This window comes from Bos taurus, chromosome 7, assembly GCF_002263795.3.
Source record: "Bos taurus isolate L1 Dominette 01449 registration number 42190680 breed Hereford chromosome 7, ARS-UCD2.0, whole genome shotgun sequence".
Classification (NCBI taxonomy): Eukaryota; Metazoa; Chordata; class Mammalia; order Artiodactyla; family Bovidae; genus Bos; species Bos taurus.
The window spans coordinates 2889244-2909465 of record NC_037334.1 but is presented as its reverse complement, the minus strand read 5'-3'; the positions used below and the strand labels follow the sequence as shown (position 1 = coordinate 2909465).

At 56.1% G+C, this 20222-nt stretch overlaps 1 protein-coding gene across 1 annotated transcript in view; it reads left to right on the top strand.

Annotated features, from left to right (window-relative positions):
• The first annotated feature begins 3928 nt into the window (after positions 1-3928).
• Positions 3929-20222, top strand: part of OBSCN (obscurin, cytoskeletal calmodulin and titin-interacting RhoGEF) — a 234361-nt gene continuing 218067 nt past the window's right edge. The window contains 7 exon segments of the mRNA XM_059888870.1: positions 3929-4072; positions 7266-8274; positions 9377-9646; positions 9889-10149; positions 10914-11222; positions 11674-11940; positions 12446-12730. Of these exon segments, the coding sequence (XP_059744853.1) occupies positions 7290-8274; positions 9377-9646; positions 9889-10149; positions 10914-11222; positions 11674-11940; positions 12446-12730 (2377 nt within the window). The 5' untranslated portion in view covers positions 3929-4072; positions 7266-7289.

The window sequence follows — 20222 nt, the reverse complement described above, 5'->3', positions numbered from 1 at the left end:
CAGGTCCTCGGACTGGGGAAAGCAGTCCCCCGTCTGGGACTCGCTGTATTCCAGGAGGGATGCTGAGCTCAGGCCTGGGGGCGACTGGCATGTATCCTGGGGCAAGGTCCCCAGATAGGGGCCAGGACTGTTCCAGCTTTGGCATGGCGAGTACACTCAGATCTACAAAGAGTTCACTCACCACAGGGGTGGGAAGACAAGCAGGGTGCTGATAGGCCCCTCAGCCCTGTGGTCTCCCTCCTTTGGTTGTGAGTGCCCCTGAGGCTCTGGCTTGGCCTCTCAGCTCTCCTTGGACCCAGGGGCCCATGGATGCCTTCTCCCAGAGGCCTGTCCAGCCCAGAATGCCCAGAGCCCGCTCACTCTTCTCGGTGCCCCCTGCTTCCACTGAGGAGCAAAGCCATCCCCTGTGCGGAGCCAGGCCAGGCCACTCGCCTCTCCTGCTCCTGCGCAGCTGGTGGTCAGCTGTCAGCCCAGGGTCTCCCCTGGGGCCCTTTCTTCCTCCTGGCCCCTCATCCTGGGCCCCCTTCTGGCCCTGCCATGTGGAGGACACCCTGGAGCTGTTTCCAGGGTCTGCATTTCTGAGCTTGGAGTCACAAAGGCCCTGTGGGCAGATGAAGGCCCCAGGAGGTCTCTGCAGGTCCTGCGGTCCTCACCTAGGCTGTCCTACCTGGCAGAGTCTCCTTCCCTTGTCATTCTAGCACATTCTTCTTCCCTGCTTAGCTCTGGCCTCAGCTCCTTCCTGACTCACCTCCTGCCCCTCCTTCCCTTCCCTTAGCTTCCAGCTGTAGGTTTAGCCTCTTGTGGCCAAAGGGAGGTGGTGGGCACACCAGGAACCAGCAGAGACTCAAGGAAGTGGGAGCCCCCACCTTTCGATTGATTTTTCCGTTTGAGTACCTACTTTATTTACTGACATTGTGGATACAGTTGCAGTTCACTTTTTAAACTGATGCGTAGCCCTCACTGCCCAACAGCACAGTCATTTCTTTATTTTAATATAGGTGGGCATTGAGGTTCTTCCCAAAGTTTCTCCATTAAAAGCAATTGTTGTTGTTTACAGCCACTCAGTTGTGTCCGACTCTTTTGCAGCCCCATAGACTCGTCTGCTAGGCTCCTCTGTCCATGGAGTTTTCCAGGCAGGAATACTGGAGTAGCTTGCCATTTCCTTTTCCAGGGGATCTTCCTGACTCAGGAATCAAACCTGCATCTCCTGCATTGGCAGGTGGGTTCTTTACCACTGAGCCACCAAAGAAGTCCCTGTTAAAAGCAATAGTATGATTTGAAAACCTTTATCTTCCCTGGTGGCTCAGATGGTAAAGCGTCTGTCTACAATCTGGAAGACCTGGGTTCGATCCCTGGGTCAGGAAGATTCCCTGGAGAAGGAAATGGCACCCCACTCCAGTACTCTTGCCTAGAAAATCCCATGGACGGAGGAACCTGGTGCAGGCTACTGCCCATGGGGTTGCAAAGAGTCGAACACGACTGAGCGACTTCACTTTATCTTATCTTTATCTACCTAAATACACGCAGAACTTTGGTCATCTGTCCTCAAACCTTCTGCCTTTGCATCCTCCCCACCCCCAATCCCCTACCCCGTCCCACCCCCCACCCACCTCTCCACCAAGGAATTTTTAACCATTTACATATGTTTTCAAAGCCAAACTGCAGACTTTATTTGGATTTCACCAGCTTTCCCATTAATGTCCCCTTTTTGTTCCAGGATGTTATGCAGGCTGTGGTGATGCATTGAGCTGTTACATCTCCCTGGTTTTACAGACTTTGTCGTTTATTCTCAGGAGAAACTTGGTTAAGCACGGTCAGTTGTATAAACCTAAACAAAGTTCTAGCTTCTCTGAGCCTCAGGTTTCTGCTGTAAAATTAAAAAAAAAAATTTTGGGGGGGGCAAGATCCAATAAACTCTTGATACGAAACACTAAGAAGTGTTATTATGTGTGTTTGTTTTCCATATGATGAGAGTTTGCATTTCCTTCATCTGTGTTATTCATAAGCTGATCAAACATCATAAATGTTTTCCCTTTAAAATGTTCAGAAGGGAAATAAAACCCTCTTTCTCCCCAGAATATACGACTTCCATCTTCACAACTGCACTGAAAGCACAGACTTTTGACATGATCACACAAGACTTGTACGTGGTAACATTGGAGACACCCGGGGGACCCACTTGGTTTCGCATTTATTCCTCTGCTCATGGGAATGTTGGTACCAGAGTCTCAGGCTAGCTGAAGAAGACAGGGTCCAGGATCCTTGAGGCATACGGTCCCTCCAGATCGATAGGTAGATGATTTAGTCAAAGAGGTCCTGGTGGGTGACAGTTATCCATTCTCTCTGCCAAAGATGATGAGGGTGACCGACGGGGGTTTCACGGGGTGCAACAAGTATGTGGATTGTTGAAAAATACATTGCTTGGGTGCTAGGCATCTTCCCTGCAGAGATGGAGAATACCCAGGAGAGAAGGCATCTTTCGAGTGCACAGCGGTGTATGGATCCGTTGATTGTAGCTGGTAACCAGGGACTTGTCTGCAAGCAGTGTGGAGTCAGGCTGGTCCTCAGAGCAGCTGAGGCATGGAGGTGGGTCACAGGACAGGGAGGAGGAGAGGGGGAGGAGGGTGAGCTGTGGAGGGCACAGGTAGGGAGGGGCACAGGTCTGGGTACAGAGGGCGTAGATGGGGCAAGGGCATGGATCCGACCCCAGGCTGCAGGTGCTGGGCAAGAGCATAATGCCTGGAGGAGGGTGAGCTGTGGAGGACCACAGGCAGGAGAGTATGAGAGTTGGGAAGACAGAGGGTGTGACGACTGGGGTTAGATGAAGTTAGCGGTGTGTCCCCACGGTGGGATTATTGCCCATATGAGAAGCAGAGATATCAGAACTCTCTCTGCCAAGTTGGGAGACAGAGAGAATGTGCCATCTGTTTACCAGAAAGAAAGGCTGTTAGTGAACATGGAATCTGCCAATACCTTCATGTTGAACTTGTAGCATCTAGAACCGTAAAATAAATGTTAAGTCCCCTAGTCTGTGATGATGGGCAGAGAGCAGCACCCCAGCCCTCCCCTGGTGGGTCAGCCTCTTCCCAGGAGAGGCCCCCGGACTTTTACCAGATCCCTGATTCCCAACCTCTCATTCTCCTAAAGGTAGCAAAACTGCTTTCTCTGGCTCTCCAGTAGACCCCTGCTAAGTGAAGCCCACCTTCTCACCTGGGTGGGCCCAGCATCCTGTTCACCCTTGACCCAGTGCCGGGGCCATGGGGATGGGGGGCAGCCATCCTGGGGTGTGAAGTGGCTTGTGTCATCCACACCCCCTGCCGCTGTCCTGTCTGCCCACCTCCCGGGGCTGGGTCCCTGGTCCCTGGGAAGTGAAGGTCACGGGATGGGATGTTAGGGACCCTCACTCCCATGTAAAGATGCCACGGACACCCAGCCAGGCCAGGCGTGGCCGGCAGGGACCAGGGTTAATCAACCCACCCCAGTCACATGTGTGGTTAGGGTGGAGCGGGGGCTGACCTTGGGCACCTGTGCTAGGCTCACAGCTGCTCATCTCAACCTAAAGGTTGCAGCATTCTCTGGTGAGTGGTCATCTTGGGGTGGCTCTGCTCCCCTCTGGGTGGTGGTCCTGGGTCCTCCTATGAGTGGTCCTGGATCCCCCTTTTTCTGTCCCTCCCTGCGCTCCCGGATGCTGGTCTGAGGGGTCCCCACAAGCAGGGGGCACACATCACGGGCACACACAGGCCCCCCTCCCCCAGCAGCCCTGAGCCTCTGCCCGCTGCCTCCCTGGGGCCAGGGGTGAGACCCAATCTGGGGCAGTGACTCCCGGGCTATTTTGGAGCTGGGCTGGGCTGGGCGGGCTGGGGGCGGGGTGGGGGCGGGCCCAGTCCTCTTTAGTGGATAGGATCTGCCTGTCCTTTTGCCCCTGTCCAGTTTGAGGACCGGCAGGCGTGCGGGCTGCTGGGTGGGAAACTTGTCGGTCCTGGGCCCCCAGAGGGAGGTGAGGCCCAGCAGCCCCTGCCGCACCATCTGAGCACCTCGCCTGGGTGCTGCCTCGTGCCCCCGGGAGAGACAGGTGAGGAGGCAGAGCGCAGGAGGGGTGGGGGGCCAGCCAGGGCCCCTGAGGACGGCGGAGCTGAAGGTCACGGCTCTGGGGGATGGAGGGACCTGGGGTAGAATTTCAGCCAGGCTGTGCTGCTCCTGGGGTTGGGGCTGTGGATTGCAGCCCCTGGTGCCTTGCAGAATGGAGCCAGACCCACATGTGGGGAGGCAGCAGCTGGGGCAGGTGGGGGGCGTCCGAAGCACCCACCTCCCCTCTGCCTAGTGCCCTGAGGGTCCGGCTGGCCCTGCCCCCAGCTCTGTTGAGATGGATGCCCGCTGACAGCTGGGGCTATTTTGGGCCTGTTGGCTCAGCGGAGGGGACAGCCAGAGGGGCAGTGACACCTGACTCCAGGAAAGAATTTCCCCTGGAGTTTGGGAAGCTGGAAGGCCCAGAGGTCTAGGGAGAAAGCACAGACTGCAGGAGCTGCCCTTTGAAGTCTTTTCTGGAAGGGTGTGGGGGCAACACAGCGGGGAGAGGAAAGCGGGGGAGACGGCCTCTGGGAGGGGGCCGGCCAAGGTTCTTCTGTGTGGCTGCGAACCACTTCTCACCCTGGGCTCATCTGGAAAATGGCCCAAGTCCCACCAGGACTCAAGAGTGGCCAAGTTCTGGAAAAGCGAAGGGCTGTAGGGGTGACATGGGTCAGCCGCAGGCTCCCTGGTAGGCTTGCAAGAGGGGAGGGTCTTGGCCTCAGGGGGAGGAGCCTGGCAGTGCCAAGATGGGGGCCCCAAGGGACTGAGGAGCCCAAGCAGGGTCCACAGGTGGGCATCAGAGGGAGGAAGGGGCTTCCCTAAGATGCTGGGGTTCAGGTCCTGGCTTGGTCTCTCCTCCTGAAACTCCCGATTCTGCCCTTGTGGCTGCAGCTCCCATGGCCCCAGCTCCCAACGTGGCAGGGGGAGGAGGAGGAGACTGTGGATGAATCTGGGCCCAGAGGGGCCTTGGGTGGTCCCCACCCCACACGCAGCTTGAAGCAGGGTGGCTCCAGAGTCCTCTGGCATACCTCGGGCTACCTTGGCCCTGCTGCCCAGTGAGGGTGCCTGCCTGGTGTGGGGGTGTCAAGGGGGGGTCTTGTTTTAGACTTCAGTGTTTCTGCTGCATTGGGAGTGGGGCATGCAGGCCCTGGACAGAGGATTCATCTCCATGCCTTTAGAGGATCTTGGAGTCTCTGCCCACTCTTGAGCACCTGCTGAGAGCTGGCTCCCCTAAGTATGTGCAGAGATGAGATTTCCTCATCCTTCTTTTCTAGGGTCCAAGGGGCTGCCAGCTGTGGAAGTGGCCCCCTGACCCTGCATAGACTTGCTCATGAGCTCAGAGCAGGTGTCTTCCGTCCCACACCTGCTCTGGGTGTAGTAGGGGCAGGGTGCCATGTCCTGCCTTGGGGAACCCACAGATTGACTGTATAATTCAGGAGGCAGTGGTGTGTTGGGAACAGATTGGAACTCAGGCCCCTGGGGAACTGGTGTCAAAGTAATTCTTCCACAGAGGGACGCTGAGGCCCAGGAGGTTGTTCATGGAGGTGGGTGGCCACCCGCCCAGGTCCTTCTCAGGCCAAGAGCCCAGCCAGGCCATGGGGGAGCAAATGAAGGGGGGGAAGTGGGCAGGGCAGAGGTGCTGACTGCACAGTGAGTCAGCAGGCTGGTCCCAGCTCATCTCCTTGAGGGGGATTAAGCGGATTAGGTCCCGAATCACAGGCTGGGGAGCTGGAGGGCCTGGGAACCTTGCCCTGTTTGTCCTACGGTGGGCAGCCCCATGCTGAAGGCCCAGCCCCCGGGGTGAAAAGAGTTAACCCACTTGGGGACAGCCCAGGGCCCATGGGCCCATCTGTGCTGGCTCTCTTACAGAAGCCCCTGTGTAGGCAAGGCCCAGTTTCACCTCACCCACTGGTGCTGGGGGCCAGCGGGATCCAGCCTGGAGTTGGCAGATGCCAGAATCAGTCAGAGGCGTTTGCATTGCTGGTGCCAAACCCACCCCTGCAAGGTGTCCAGTTGGCAGAGCCACAGCCAATGGAGCCTCAGCAAAGACCTGAAGTGGCTGGGTTACAGTCCCCCCACAGCCCCCTGGGTGGACCTGGCTAGCTGGCCCACCCATTCTCAGCCTTACTGGACTCTTGCAGCATTCTCCATTGTCCTCCACAGACACACCAGTGACCTTCCCCATTTCGACTTCTGATGAAAGGAGGCAGGCACTCATAGCAAGAGCTCGTGGGTAGCCCTATGTGCTGGAGGGGTGCCCAGCCCTCCAGCTGTAGAATTTCCATTCTTTCCTCATTGATGAGCACCCCCCTTCGGGGTCGAGGGGATGTGTGGCGGGACCCCAGGAGGGGTGAGATGTGACCCAGGACAGTGGCAGGAGGGACAGGCCCTGTGTACTGCACTCTCTGTTGGGCAGTGTCCAGTTAGGACGGCTGGACAGCCTGCAGGGCAGCCCAGTGCTTGAGTGGGGAAAGCCAGTGGAGAGAATGGGGAGCAAAGGGGGAAGGCCAAGCAGGGGGCTCAGAGGAGAGTCTGCTGGAGTAGAGAACACCTCTGGTGTGCCTTAGAGAGGACAGGCCAGCAGTGGGCACCTCATGAGCCTCCACGGCCAGGGCCTGTCAGGGTGCAGCGAGTTGCCTCTCTGTGACTGGGAGACACTAGGTAGATTGGAGTTTCAGGCCCCAGGAAGCACCAGTGTGTGGGGAGACAGGACACCCGATGGAACCTGGAGTGGCCAGGAGGGACGGGGAAGGTCCTGGTGGTGACATACAGCATGGCAGAGGCTGCACAGGGAGGAGGGCAAGCTTGCTGCTGGTGCAGTGTCTGGGGATAGGTGCTCAGCTGGATCTTGAGTTGGGGCAGCAGGCCTGGAGCTAGGACAAGAGGGAGGAGATGCTCCAGCCAATTAAAAAGAGCCCATTTTGGGGGTGGAGTTGGGGCCAAACTCCAAGGCCCAGAAAGAGGCAAACTGGCACTTCTGGACCACCATACCAGCTGGTGATGCCACCTGCAGGGACGGGGTATGTGGGAGGAGATGGGAGCAGAATGGGGAGACGTTCACCCTGTATTAAGCTGAATTTTCCAGGCGGCACTGGGCCGGTGAAGTAGCCAAGAGGGACACAGGCAAAGTAGCCAAGTGGGGCTCTGAGCACACCAGGGACTCATCCCCACCATTCCCTCCCCCACCCCACTCACAGGTTCTCCCGCCTCTCCCACCCACCATGGATCACTCCTGCTTCAGCGGTGCACCCCGCTTCCTAACCCGGCCCAAGGCCTTCGTGGTATCGGTGGGCAAAGATGCCACGCTGAGCTGCCAGATTGTGGGCAACCCCACGCCGCAAGTGAGCTGGGAGAAAGACCGGCAGCTGGTGGAGGCGGGTGGTCGCTTCCGCCTGGCCCAGGACGGCGACCTGTACCGCCTGACCATCCTGGACCTGGCGCTGGGTGATAGTGGGCAATATGTGTGCCGTGCGCGCAACGCCATCGGCGAGGCCTTCGCGGCGGTCGGCCTGCAGGTGGACGCCGACGCCGCGTGCGCCGAGCAGGCGCCTCACTTCCTGCTGCGGCCCACCTCCATCCGCGTGCGCGAGGGCGCCGAGGCCACCTTCCGCTGCCGCGTGCGCGGTTCGCCGCCCATGTCGGTGAGCTGGGCCAAGGACGGGCGGCGCCTGGGTGTGCTGGACGCCCCCCGAGTGCGAGTGGAGGAGAGCGGCGAGGCGAGCGCTCTGCGCATCCGGGCTGCACAGGCGAGAGACAGCGGCACCTATACGGTGCACGCGGAGAACCCGCTGGGCGCCGCCAGCGCCGCCGCCGGGCTTACGGTGGACGCGGAGGCAGAGGCAGCCAACCCGCCGGGGGCCTCCACCGCCATGCTCCTGGCGCACCTGCAGCGGCGGCGCGAGGCCATGCGCGCCGGGGGCGCCCCGGCCTCGCCGCCGAGCGCCGGCACGCGCACCTGCACGGTGACAGAGGGCAAACACGCGCGCCTCAGCTGCTTCGTGACGGGCGAGCCCAAGCCTGAGATCGTGTGGAAGAAGGATGGACAGCTGGTGGTGGAGGGCCGGCGGCACGTGGTGTATGAGGACGAGCAGGAGAACTTCGTGCTGAAGATCCTCTTCTGCAAGCAGTCAGACTGTGGCCTCTACACCTGCACGGCGTCCAACCTTGTGGGCCAGACCTACAGCTCGGTGCTGGTCGTTGTGAGAGGTGAGCTCCTGGTGGCTGGCACGAAGTCGCTGTGCGCAGTGAACACAGGCGGAGGTTCTTCCCCAGGCCGCCCATCCCTTCCTTCTAGCGGCTGCTGCTGCCGCCATTTCCCTATCGTGTAGAGAAATCCGTGGCTGGAGGTCTTGGCGGCTCTTGCTGTGGTGTTTCATTGTCTTTGTGAAAGTAACACGCGTGTACAACCAAGTGCTTATCACTAACACCCCCTCCCTCGGGAGGTGGTTGCCCAGTGGCGGAGCCTGCCCTGTCCAGGCTGAGGGTGACCCAGGCTCTCCCCCTCTCCTACAGGATGCTAGGTGGGGGGTCTCCCCAGCTGAGCCGGAGGGAGGCAGGATCAAGGACAGACCTCGTGCTGTCAGAGGCCTCAGGCTGGGACTGCCCCAGGGCGCAGCCTGAACCTGCTTCTGGGTCAGTTTGCAGGTTCTGTCCCCAGCGCACGGGGCAGCTGTGGACAACACCGTCAGAACTTGTTCCTTCTTGTTTCCTAAGACCAGCCTCGATGTGGTCGGAGTCCCGTCTCCACTTTTTGCCAGCTGTGGGATCTCCAGCAGGGCGCTTCAACCTTTGTGTGCGTGTGTCTGCTTCCTCGTTTTGTTTTTTTTTTTTGCAGGGAAGTGCGCTGGGGTTGAGCAGTTTTTCAGGCCAGTACTTGTCCAGTGGCCTCTCTGCTGTGTAATCCAGCCTCTCTTGGCTGTCCGGGACCACCAGCTTAGGGGGCTGCCCAGCCATGCTGCTTGCTAGGACTTCACCTGCGGCATTTCTCCTTTTTTGGTCCAGACTTCTCCCTGATTCTTGGGGGAAGGGACTCTTTCCTTTAAGTCCCTCTCCACTGTTCTCCTTCCTCTCCTTTCCCCCTACCTCCCTCTGTCCCCTCTCCCTGAAGCTCCTTACCCACCCTCCAACCCCTACCCTGGCTCCCTGCCCCCACCCCAGCCTTATATCTACCTTTCCCTGTCTCCTTCCTTTCTTTCACCTGCCTCCCTGCCCCTCTGCACTGCCCCCTCTTCCCCCAGCCTCTGGCACCCCTCCAACCTGCCCCTCTTCCCTCTCCCCGAACCCGCTCATCTGAGCCCTTCTTCCGCAGAGCCCACAGTGCCCTTCAGAAAGCGCCTGCAGGACCTGGAGGTGCCGGAGAAGGCATCAGCCACGTTCCAGTGTGAAGTACCGGTGCCAGCCATGGAGTCTGCCTGGTATAAGGAGGAAACGCGGCTGTGGGCCAGCGCCAAGTACCTCATCGAGGAGGCGGGCGCCGAGCGTCGGCTGACCGTGCTGAACGTCTCCTCCGACGACGACGCCGTGTACATCTGTGAGACGGCAGAGGGCAGTCGCACGGTGGCTGAGCTGGCAGTGCGAGGTGAGTGGGCAGCGGGCCAAGAGACTGGGCAGGGTATGGGTCTCCCAGGAACTGGGCAAGTGACTGAGGTCCTGGGCGGCGGGGCAGGCTGGATCCCAGGACAAGGGGTGGGTCAGGGAGGGGTGGAGTGGGAGCTCTGGGTGCAGGGGCAGGAAGGAGGTGTGGGTGGGGCAGCCCTATGGGGTCGCTCTGCCCAGCTCTACCCTCTTCCCCCTCACTCACTGCTCCTCTGCCCACCCCAGGCAACCTCCTTCGGAAGCTCCCAAGGAAGACAGCTGTACGAGTGGGAGACACCGCCATGTTCTGTGTGGAGCTGGCCAAGCCCGAGGGCCCCGTTCAGTGGCTGTGGAACCAGAAGGCGGTGGTGGCTGGGGGCCGGGTGGCCATCACTGCTGAGGGCACGTGCCACACGCTGACCATCTCCCAGTGCAGCCTGGAGGATGTGGGTGAGGTGGCCTTTGTGGCTGGGGACTGCCGGACGTCTACCCAGTTTTGCGTGTCAGGTAAGGGCCGTGAGAGCCCCTGTTGGACGGAGAGGGGGGGCCCCGTCCCTGCCCACTGTGCGTTGGGCCCTGCTCTGACTTTTCGCCTGCTGCGAGGAGCACTGTGCCTTGTAGACTGCCTAGGTTGTAGATCTGGTTCTGTGGGGGGCGTGATTTGTCTGACCCCCTCCTCCACGATGGTCACACTAGGCGTCCGCAAAGTGGGAGTCCTAGTGGCCCCCCGGACCTGTGAACCAACTTAAACAGTGCAGGTGGTTCTAGAAGCACAGCGTGTAGGGGAACATTGCGTGTGTCCTCCTTCTCAGCCTTTGGTGCTGAGACCAGCTGGCACAGGGTCAGCCCTTTGCTGGGGTCAGGGGTGTGCGGGTCTCAGCACCCTTGGAAGGGTCCTTGTGCCTTGCCTTAACCATCATCCAGCCCAGGATCCCAATGCACAGAGGGGGTCAGGCTGAGAACTGGAAGGAGCTCCTTTCCAGGCCCCGTGGACAGCTCATGGTGGCCCTGGGCCAAGTGTGGCCTCTGAGGCCCGGGTGCTCTTTCCACTGCAGACAGAGAAACGGCCACAGAGCTGAGACCGGGGTGCTGGCCCACAGCACACTCGGGCTGGCAGCCCCTTGGGCTGTGGCCATTCCAGACCACCAGGGCAGTGCCCCCGCCACGGAGGGCTGGGAATTCTGTCACAAGAACTTCTCCCTCCTGTGATATTGGATCCAGGCTTGGGGAGGGGGTTTCCAGTTGGTGACGTGGGCCCATGCTCTGCTCAGCCCCCAGGAGGCCGCCCCTGCATGCTCCTGAAGCCCCCGTGGTGAAGGCCCAGACAGAGAGCTCCGTAACTCTTGGCTGGTCCCCGCCACCTGCTGGGGACCGCCCTGCTGCCATCGAGGGCTACCTGGTGGAGAAGAAGAGGCTGGGTGCCTATACCTGGAGCCGGTGCCATGAAGATGAGTGGGTGACCACGCCGGAGCTGACTGTGGCTGGCGTGGCCGAGGAGGGAGAGTTCCAGTTCAGGGTGTCAGCTGTGAACAGCTTTGGCCAGAGCCCCTACCTCGAGTTCCCAGGAACTGTACACCTGGGTAAGTGCCGAAGGCTCTCGTCTCCACGGCACCCTGACAGCAGTCTGTGGGGCCATCTGCCTCTGAATCGCCCAGACCTAGAGTGTAGCCCAGTGCTGGAGAGGCCAGCATGGCTCCTGCGTCCTCTTTGTGGTAGGGGGGTGCCCAGGATCCTGATGCTCTTGAAGACTCTTTGGTGGGAAGGCCAGGTGACCCCAACACAGGACTCAAGCCCCCAGGAACTGTCTATACCCACCAACCCCAGGGCACTGGGCTACTTACTGGGTCTGTGGGAGCTGAAGGGGATCTTGCGTAGCTCCAACTTGTTCTCACTCCACCCTGGGTCTGGCTTTCACTCAGGGTCTCCATGTGCTTGCCCAGTGGACTTCCTAGAGGAGTGGTTATTTGGGGCTAGGCATTGGAGGAGAGGAGGGGAGGGGCCCAACTACTTCCTGAAGCTCTCACTCCACAGCTCCCCAGCTGGCTGTGAAAACACCTCTGAAGGCAGTGGAGGCAGTGGAAGGCGGCGAGGTGACCTTCTCTGTGGACCTCACTACGGCCTCATCAGGGGAGTGGTTCCTGGACGGGAGGGTCCTGAAGGCCAGCAGTGTGTATGTGATACAGCGGGATGGCACCCGCCATACTCTCACCATCCGCTCGGTGCCTGTCAGCCTACACGGGGCGGAGCTCAAGTTCGTGGCCAATGGCATCGAGAGCAGCATCCGCATGGAGGTCCGAGGTAGGGACCCTGTCTTGTGACCCCAGGGCTTCTCCAGGCCACGTTTCTTGAGGGATAGGGGTGGGACGGAGTCCCTGCAGTCGCAGGGATCCTGGGAAGTCTGTTGTGGCTCTCAGAGCAGCTGGATAATGTGGGGCCAGGTGGTGGGGTGTGCAAGGCCGTGCAAGGGTGTGAGTGGAGGAAGGTCTAAAGAGTCCGAGCTTCGGTTCTGTGTCTGTGCCCCGCCACTTGCCTCCCCTCTCCCCTCCTCCCTTCTTGCTGATTCCTTCTCCTCCTCCACTTCTTGTCCTGTGTCTTCTTTTCTTGCCTCTCGGAGTCTGTTGCATGATATCCGGCTCTTCCTCCTCTGTCCGCTGTCTCTTTGTAACCTCCAACCCCTTCCTCACATCCACACCCTGTTGTCCACACCTTCATCCCACTTCCCCACCCTCCTCCTCTGATCACTCTCCTCCTCTCGCTGCCCTCTTCACTTACCCCCCCTTTGTCACCTGTATGTGACTTCCAGCGCCCCTGGAGCTGACGGCCAAGCGTCCGGCACCAGCAGCGGCTGCTCGGGAGGTGCTGGCCCGGCTGCACGAGGAGGCCCAGCTCCTGGCCGAGCTGTCGGACCAGGCGGCAGCCGTGACATGGCTCAAGGACGGACACACGCTGTCTCCCGGCCCCAAGTATGAGGTGCAGGCTTCAGCTGGGCAGCGGGCACTGCTCGTGCGGGACGTGAAGCGAGAAGACGCGGGCCTGTATGAGTGCGTCAGCCGTGGGAGCCGCATCGCCTACCAGCTGCTGGTGCAAGGTGACACGAGTGTGTGTGTGTGTCCCTCTCCCCCCTCAATTCTGGATAAGCCCTGAGTGGCAGGAGCCGCTGTCTTCGGTCCCCGTGGGGAGGGGTGGGGGAGCAGCTCTGCCAAGCCTGTGGGGAGGGGGGTCAGATGGGCTCAGGTTACCCTGTGGGAGGTCAGAGATGTGTTGGGGGGTGCTCGGCTCACCCCGTGGCGGCAGCAGGGGATGGGATGGTGTTGGGTGAGCACGTGCAGAGGGCAGAGGTCTGGGCAGCTCTGCTGACCTCCTGAGTAGGCTAGGCCGTCAGGTCACCCCTGAGGGTAGGGTGGGGAACCAGGAGCCCGGCCCACCCTGGTGGGAGGGTGGGGGCAGGACCTCTGCTCAGCAGGGGAGGGCGGCACTTGGTGGTCGAAAGTCAGCCGCGGGGCTGCTCGTCTCCAGGTCTGGGCTAGGGCTGCTGTCTGCTGTGATTCTGAAGCAGGAGCACCTTCGTTTACTAGCTGCGTGGGCACGTGTGTGCTGAGGGCTCTGTCAGCTCCCTGAGCTGCCTGTGTGCCCTTGTAGGCCTCACACCCTCCTTGCACAAGGACACGGCTGTGGGTGCCGTGGCGGGGAGGCCAGCCCACTTGGAACTCGAGACCTCAGACGCCCGTGTGCATGTTCCCGGGTACAAGGATGGCGTGGAGCTCGGTTGCTCCTGCCAGCACTTCTCCCGGGAGGATGTAGACACACGGCACTGCTTGGTGGCCACCTCAGGCACTGTGCAGGGTGAGGGCACCTGTCGGTGCTGAGCGGGTGAGGACTCTGGACTCCTGATCGTGTGTCTGTGGTGAGTGCACTGCCTCCTAGGCTTGGTTTGTAGGGAGCAGTTCTGGCTGCTCCCATGTTGCACTTGCAAGGCCAAGCTCTCTCACTTCATTTCTTCTGAGAATGCTTGGGAGTAGGGGTAGTTACTCCTGGATTTGGGTAAAGAAACTGCCTACAAAACATATGTATGTATGTATGTGTGTGTGTGTGTGTGTGTGTGTGTATATATATTGAAAGAACACAGGTTTGTAATATAAAAAATAAGGAGGAAATTAAAAACCCATGTCTTCTTTGTAAAGATGAGGAAATGAGGCAGAGCAGACCTGGAAAGTGTTGGAAGTGTCCTTGGAAGGTTAGATTTGGACCTTGGTAAGTCGGAGCCCCTGGCTTTTTCTCGAAGCCGTTGAGGTCTCTTGTCAGATTCTCCAAGTCAGCTCTGCCCCATCCTGGCTTTCAGGAGGGTCTCTGCCTTGTCCCTGATGTGTCCTTACCTCTGAACACAGGCCCTAGGACCATCTGCCCATCAGGGGCACTGAGACTGCTTCCCATCACACCTAGGAGGGCTTGGAGTACCTGGACCACCTGTGCCCATCGAGGGTCCATATGCAGCCACTAATCACAAAGGATTTTCATGGTGGATCTGAGACTGCCAGGGTCTAGAGCACAGCTCTGTCATGACTCCAGGACTTGGAAGACCTCTCCTGGACAGAATCTCTGACTGTGTATCCCTCCCTGTCCCTGGAGTCCTCAGTGGTGTTTCCAGGGAGCAGCCAGCACTCAGGGAGGTACAGGCTGAGGCGGGGGCCAGTGCCACGCTGAGCTGTGAGGTGGCCAGGGCCAGATGGAGATGATGTGGTACAAGGATGGGAAGAAGCTGAGCACAAGCTCAAAAGTGTGCCTGGAGGCCAAAGGCTGCCCCTAGAGTCTGGTAGTGCAGCAGGTAGGGAAGAGAGATGCTGAGGAGTACAGCTGTGAGACCAGGGCCAGAAGGTCTCCTTCCACCTGGGCGTCCCAAGTCAGTTGATGAAGCAGACATCTAGCCATTGAACAGCAACAGGCCTGGAGGAACCATTTCAGTGTGGGTGATGGCAGTGCCCAGCAGACTCAGCAGGTCTGTGTCAGTCAGTTATACAGGTAGCCCTAGAATTTAGTGGCCCAGTGGAACAATCCATGGGCAGGAATTCAAGCAGTGTCAGTATGAGAGGCTCATCTCTGCTCCACATGGTGTTGGCCAGGACAGGAGGATCCAGTCTGGCTTCATCTGTGTGTCTGATGTCCCAGGGGGACTGGCTGGCATGGGGCCTCTCTCTTCTAGTAATGTCTGTCTGGGACCATGCTTTTCTCTCTCTCCTGAGGCCATGCTGTCCTTGTCACATCTCATTCTGAAGGCCTCTTTCTCCATGTGGGTGGCCTGAGCTCCTTCATATAGTGGCGGGGTTCCCGTCAGGGAATAGGAGATGCTGCAAGGTTTGTTAAGGGTGGTTTTCACCAGACCCAGAGTGTCACATTCTGCATGTTCTATTGCACAAAGCCAGACATAAGGTCAACCTAGTTCCGAGGGATTGGAAAAGAAGACTTTGCTGTTAATGAGGGGTCCCCGACTCATTCGGGACAGTTTCTTACAATCTACTACAGGAACATGGCTCTATCTGTCTAGATCTTTCTTGAGCATGGGATAAAGATCTTTCTAATGCTTATTACCTCATGCTCACAAGATGGCTTCCACAGCTCCAGCCATCACGTTCAAGGTGGGAAGAACATGTGAGGATTGTATGTGTTTTTTTTTTTTTTTTTTTACTTTTCACTACTATGTTGTAAATTATCACAAACTCAGCGGCTTAAATTCATGCCCATATGTTAGATCATAGTCCTATAAATCAGAATTCTATAGATCGGGATTCTCTTTTCAGGGTCTCAAGAGCTGGAATCCATGTGCCATCAGGCTGAATTCTCTCAGGGTCTTTTCCAAGCTCATCCAGGTTGCTAGCAGAATTCATTTCTTTGTGATTCTGGGCTGTTTTCTGGCTGGCTGGCCCCTAGGGGTTGTTTTTAGGTCCTTTCCCACATGGCATCTCATGTCCACTCACTCTTATGGTTCAAATCTCTTTGGCCAGGAAGAGCCCCCTCCCTTGTAAGGTCTCACCTGATTAGGCCAGTTCCAACCAGGAGGATCTCCTTGAGAGTGAGTGAACTCATAGTCAAATGATCTGGGACCTAACTTCCTTCTGCAGAGCTCCTTCACATTAGCACCTGGAGTGGTGTTTGGTGGAATAGCTTGGAGGGGACATGCACACTGAGGGGCAGGGATCTTGGAACAGTCCAGTCTAGCACAGGGTGTCACCTGCTCATTCCTTTCCTCAGAGAACAGATACTCTCTGAGGAACCCACAGCAGAGTTTCTCTATGTCTTCCAGTGTTGCCTGGGTCCGATAGCCATGCCTAGCTCAGGAGCCTGGGAAAGTGAGTCCCTAACCTTCCAGGTTCAGCAGTGTGACTCTGAGGGTGGTGTGGCTGGCCCGACTCTGCTGAGGGACCTGTCTTGCAGGACTGGCCCATGCCCACACCAGGGTGACTGTGCCTTGATTTTAGACACTGACTTCGAGGCAGGCTGTGGAGGGGTCAGGGTGTGGACAGGGTCAGACCTCACCCTGGCTTCTTAGGAGCCAAGTGACCTTAGGCAAGTTGTCAGTGTATATCCCCGTGAAGTTCATGTCATCCTAGAAACTCAGAATGGGGGCTTATCTGGAAATGGGGTCTATGCAGATGACATCAAAGAAGGCATCACAAGGTGAGATAACCGTGGATTAGGATGGGCCTTGAATCCAGTGACAGGTGTCCTTTGAGAGAAAGAAGAGGAATGTGTGCGATACAGAGACACGGAGAAATGGCCAGTGATAGTGAAGGCGGAGGTTGGGGTAATGCAGTCACAAACCCAGGGACGGCACCAGAAGCTGGAAGCACCTGGGGCCATCTGCCCATGTTGCCTCAGGAGGGAGCTCGGCCTGCCCACACCTTGATCTCAGACTTCTGGAGTCCAGAACTGAAGAGAACACATTCCTGTTGTCTTAAGCCCCCTTCTGTGGTCATTTGTTCTGGCCATTCTAGGACCTCCCACAGTTGCCTCCCGCCCCCTTTTTCTCATCTTTTCGGTCGGTTCAGTCACTCAGTCGTGTCCGACTCTTTGCGACCCCATGGACTGCAGCACGCCAGGCTTCCCTGTCCATCACCAACTCCTGAAGCTTGCTCAAACTCGTGTCTATCGAGTTGGTGATGCCATCCAACCATCTCATCCTCTGCCATCCTCTTCTCCTGCATTCAATCTTTGCCAGCGTCAGGGTCTCTTCCAGTGAGTCAGTTCTTCGCATCAGGTGGCCAAAGTATCTGCGGTGAGGGGCAGTAATAGAACTCCTGGAGCTGTCCTGAGGGCACCCTCGAGGAGTGCTGAGGGCTGGCTCCCTCCCGCACTGCTGGACTGAGATTCTGGGAGTGCGGTAGGTCAAGGGAGGAGGGTGGAGCTTTCATGGTGGGCCAGAGGCCCAGGCATCAGGGCCCCGGGTCTGGTACTGGAGGCGAACCCAAGCATGTCAGGCAGGGTGGCACTCCACCAAATGTGCATCAGGGCCTCCAGAAAGTTCTGGACAGTGATGCGGGAACGTCTGGGCATGTACTTGGCCCCTGATCCTGTTGAATAGTGTGTGCTCCTGTGCCTGGGTCCTGATGCTCTTGCCTGCAGTGGGGCCCCAGGGAAGCCACATCAGTACCTTGTGTGGTATCAGTTTTTCACCTGGGCAGAATGAGGCCCACCCAGTTTGAGGGCTGTCCAGGGAATTAGGTTGAGATGGTGCTTGTCAAGGGGTGCACGCGGCACCCAGTCTGCACTAATGCTCCGTCTGTTCTGCCTGTCCCCAAATTATTCCTCTGGGATGCCCTACGCTAAATGTGAGACAAAAGCTGTGTGTCCACAGGCTTGCATGGCTTTGTCACATTTGTCCACTTGAGTGATAAGCTGTGATGCCCTTTTGCATGGGCCATGGGGGTCTTTGTGGCTGTGCAGAGGAAGCAAGAGCCCTGTAGGCCTCCGGAGTTTTATCCCAAGTTGGTGGTCATTGCATAAGACTTCTTTAAATCGACTCCTTGAAAAAGTTAATGTTGCCCATCTAAGCCCTCCTTAGCAATGGCATCTGTGCAGTTTGGATTTGTTGTCCAGCAGCTCAGTTGTGTCTGACTCTTTGTGACCCCCATAGACTGCAGCACGCCAGGCTTTCTTGTCCTTCACCATCTCCCGAAACTTGCTCAAGCTCATGTCCATTGAGTCAGTGATGCCATTGAAACAGTGACAGATTTTATTTTCTTGGGCTCCAAAATCACTGCAGATATTGACTGGGGCCATGAAATTAAAAGACACTTGCTCCTTGAAGAAAAGCTATGACCAACCTAGATAGCATATTAAAAAGCAGAGACATTACTTTGCCAACAAAGGTCCGTCTAGTAAAGCTATGGTTTATCCAATAGTCGTGTATGGATGTGAGAGTTGGACTATAAAGAAAGCTGAGTGCCAAAGAATTGATGCTTTTGAACTGTGGTGTTGGAGAAGACTCTTGAGAGTCCCTTGGACTTCAAGGAGATCCAACCAGTCAAATCTAAAGAAAATCAGTCCTGAATATTCATTAGAAGGACTGATGCTGAAACTCCAATACTTTGGCCACCTGATGTAAAGAACTGACTCATTTGAAAAGACCCTGATGCTGGGAAAGATTGAAGGCAGGAGGAGAAGGTGATGACAGAGGATGAGATGACAGAGGATGACAGATGGTTGGATGGCATTACTAACTCACTGGACATGAGTTTGAGCAGTCTCCGGGGGCTGGTGATGGACAGGGAAGCCTGGAGTGCTGCAGTCCATAGGGTTGCAAAGAGTTAGACATGGCTGAGCGACCAAACTGAACTGACATTTGTCATAGCTTTCCTTCCAAAGAGCAAGTATCTTTTAATTTCATGGCTGCAGTCAACATCTGCAATGATTTTGGAGCCCAAGAAAATAAAATCTGTCACTGTTTCTGCTTCTTCTGCTTCTATTTGCCATGAAATGATGGGACTGGATGCCATGATCTTATTTGTTTTTGATGTTGTTTTTTTTTTCTTTTTTTTTTTTAATTGAAGGAAAATTGCTTTACAGAATTTTGTTGTTTTCTATCAAACCTCAACATAAATCAGCCATAGGTATACATGTGTCCCCTCCCTCTTGAACCTCCCTCCCATCTCCCTCCCCATCCCACCCCTCTAGGTTGATACAGAGCCCCTGTTTGAGTTTCCTGAGCCATATAGCAAATTCCCATTGGCTATCTATTTTACATATGGTAATGTAAGTTTCCATGTTACTCTTTCCATACATCTCACCCTTTCCTCATTCTCTCCCCATGTCCATCTATCTATTTTCTATGTCTGTCCTGTAAATAAGTTCTTCAGTACCATTTTTCTAGGTTCCATATATATGTGTTAGAATATGATATTTATCTTTCTCTTTCTGACTTACTTCACTCTGTATAATAGGTTCTAGGTTCACCCACCTCATTAGAACTGAGTCATATATGTTCCTTTTTATGGCTGAGTAATATTCTTCTTGAGAGTCCCATGGACTGCAAAGAGATCCAACCAGTCCATTCTAAAGGAGATCAGTCCTGGGTGTTCTTTGGAAGGAATGATGCTAAAGCTGAAACTCCAGTACTTTGGCTACCTCATGCAAAGAGTTGACTCATTGGAAAAGACTCTGATGCTGGGAGGGATTGGGGGCAGGAGGAGAAGGGGACGACAGAGGATGAGATGGCTGGATGGCATCACCGACTCGATGGACGTGAGTTTGAGTGAACTCCGGGAGTTGGTGATGGACAGGGAGACCTGGCATGCTGCGATTCATGGGGTCTCATAGAGTTGGACACGACTGAGCAACTGAACTGAACTGAACTGAATATTCCATTGTGTGTATGTACCACAACTTCTTTATCCATTCATCTGTCAATGGACATCTAGGTTGCTTCCATGTTCTAGCTATTGTAAACAGTGCTGCAATGAACAATGGGATACATGTGTCTCTTTCAATTTTGATTTCCTCATGGTATATGCCTAGGAGTGGGATGACTGGGTCATATGGTGGTTTTATTCCTAGTTTTTTAAGGGATCTCCATACCATTTTCCGTGGTATCAATTTACATTCCCACCAACAGTGCAAGAGGGCTCCCTTTTCTCCACACCCTCGCCAGCATTTATTGTTTGTAGACTTTTTGATGATGACCATTCTGACTGGTGTGAGGTGATATCTCATTGTGGTTTTGACTAGCATTTCTCTAATAATGAGCGATGTTGAGCATCTTTTCATGTGTTTGTTGGCCATCTGTATGTCTTCTTTGGAGGAATGTCTGTTTAGGTCTTTTTCCCACTTTTTGATTGGGTTGTTTGTTTTTCTGGCATTGAGTTGTATGAGTTGCTTGTATATTTTGGAAATTAATCCTTTGTCGGTTGTTTCATTTGCTATTTTTTCCCATCCTGAGGATTGTCTTTTCACCTTGCTTATAGTTTCCTTTGCTGTGCAAAAGCTGTTAAGTTTAATCAGGTCACACTTGTTTACTTTTATTTTCATTTCCATTTACTCTAGGAGGTGGGTCATAGAGGATCTTTCTTTGATTTATGTCATATAATATTCTG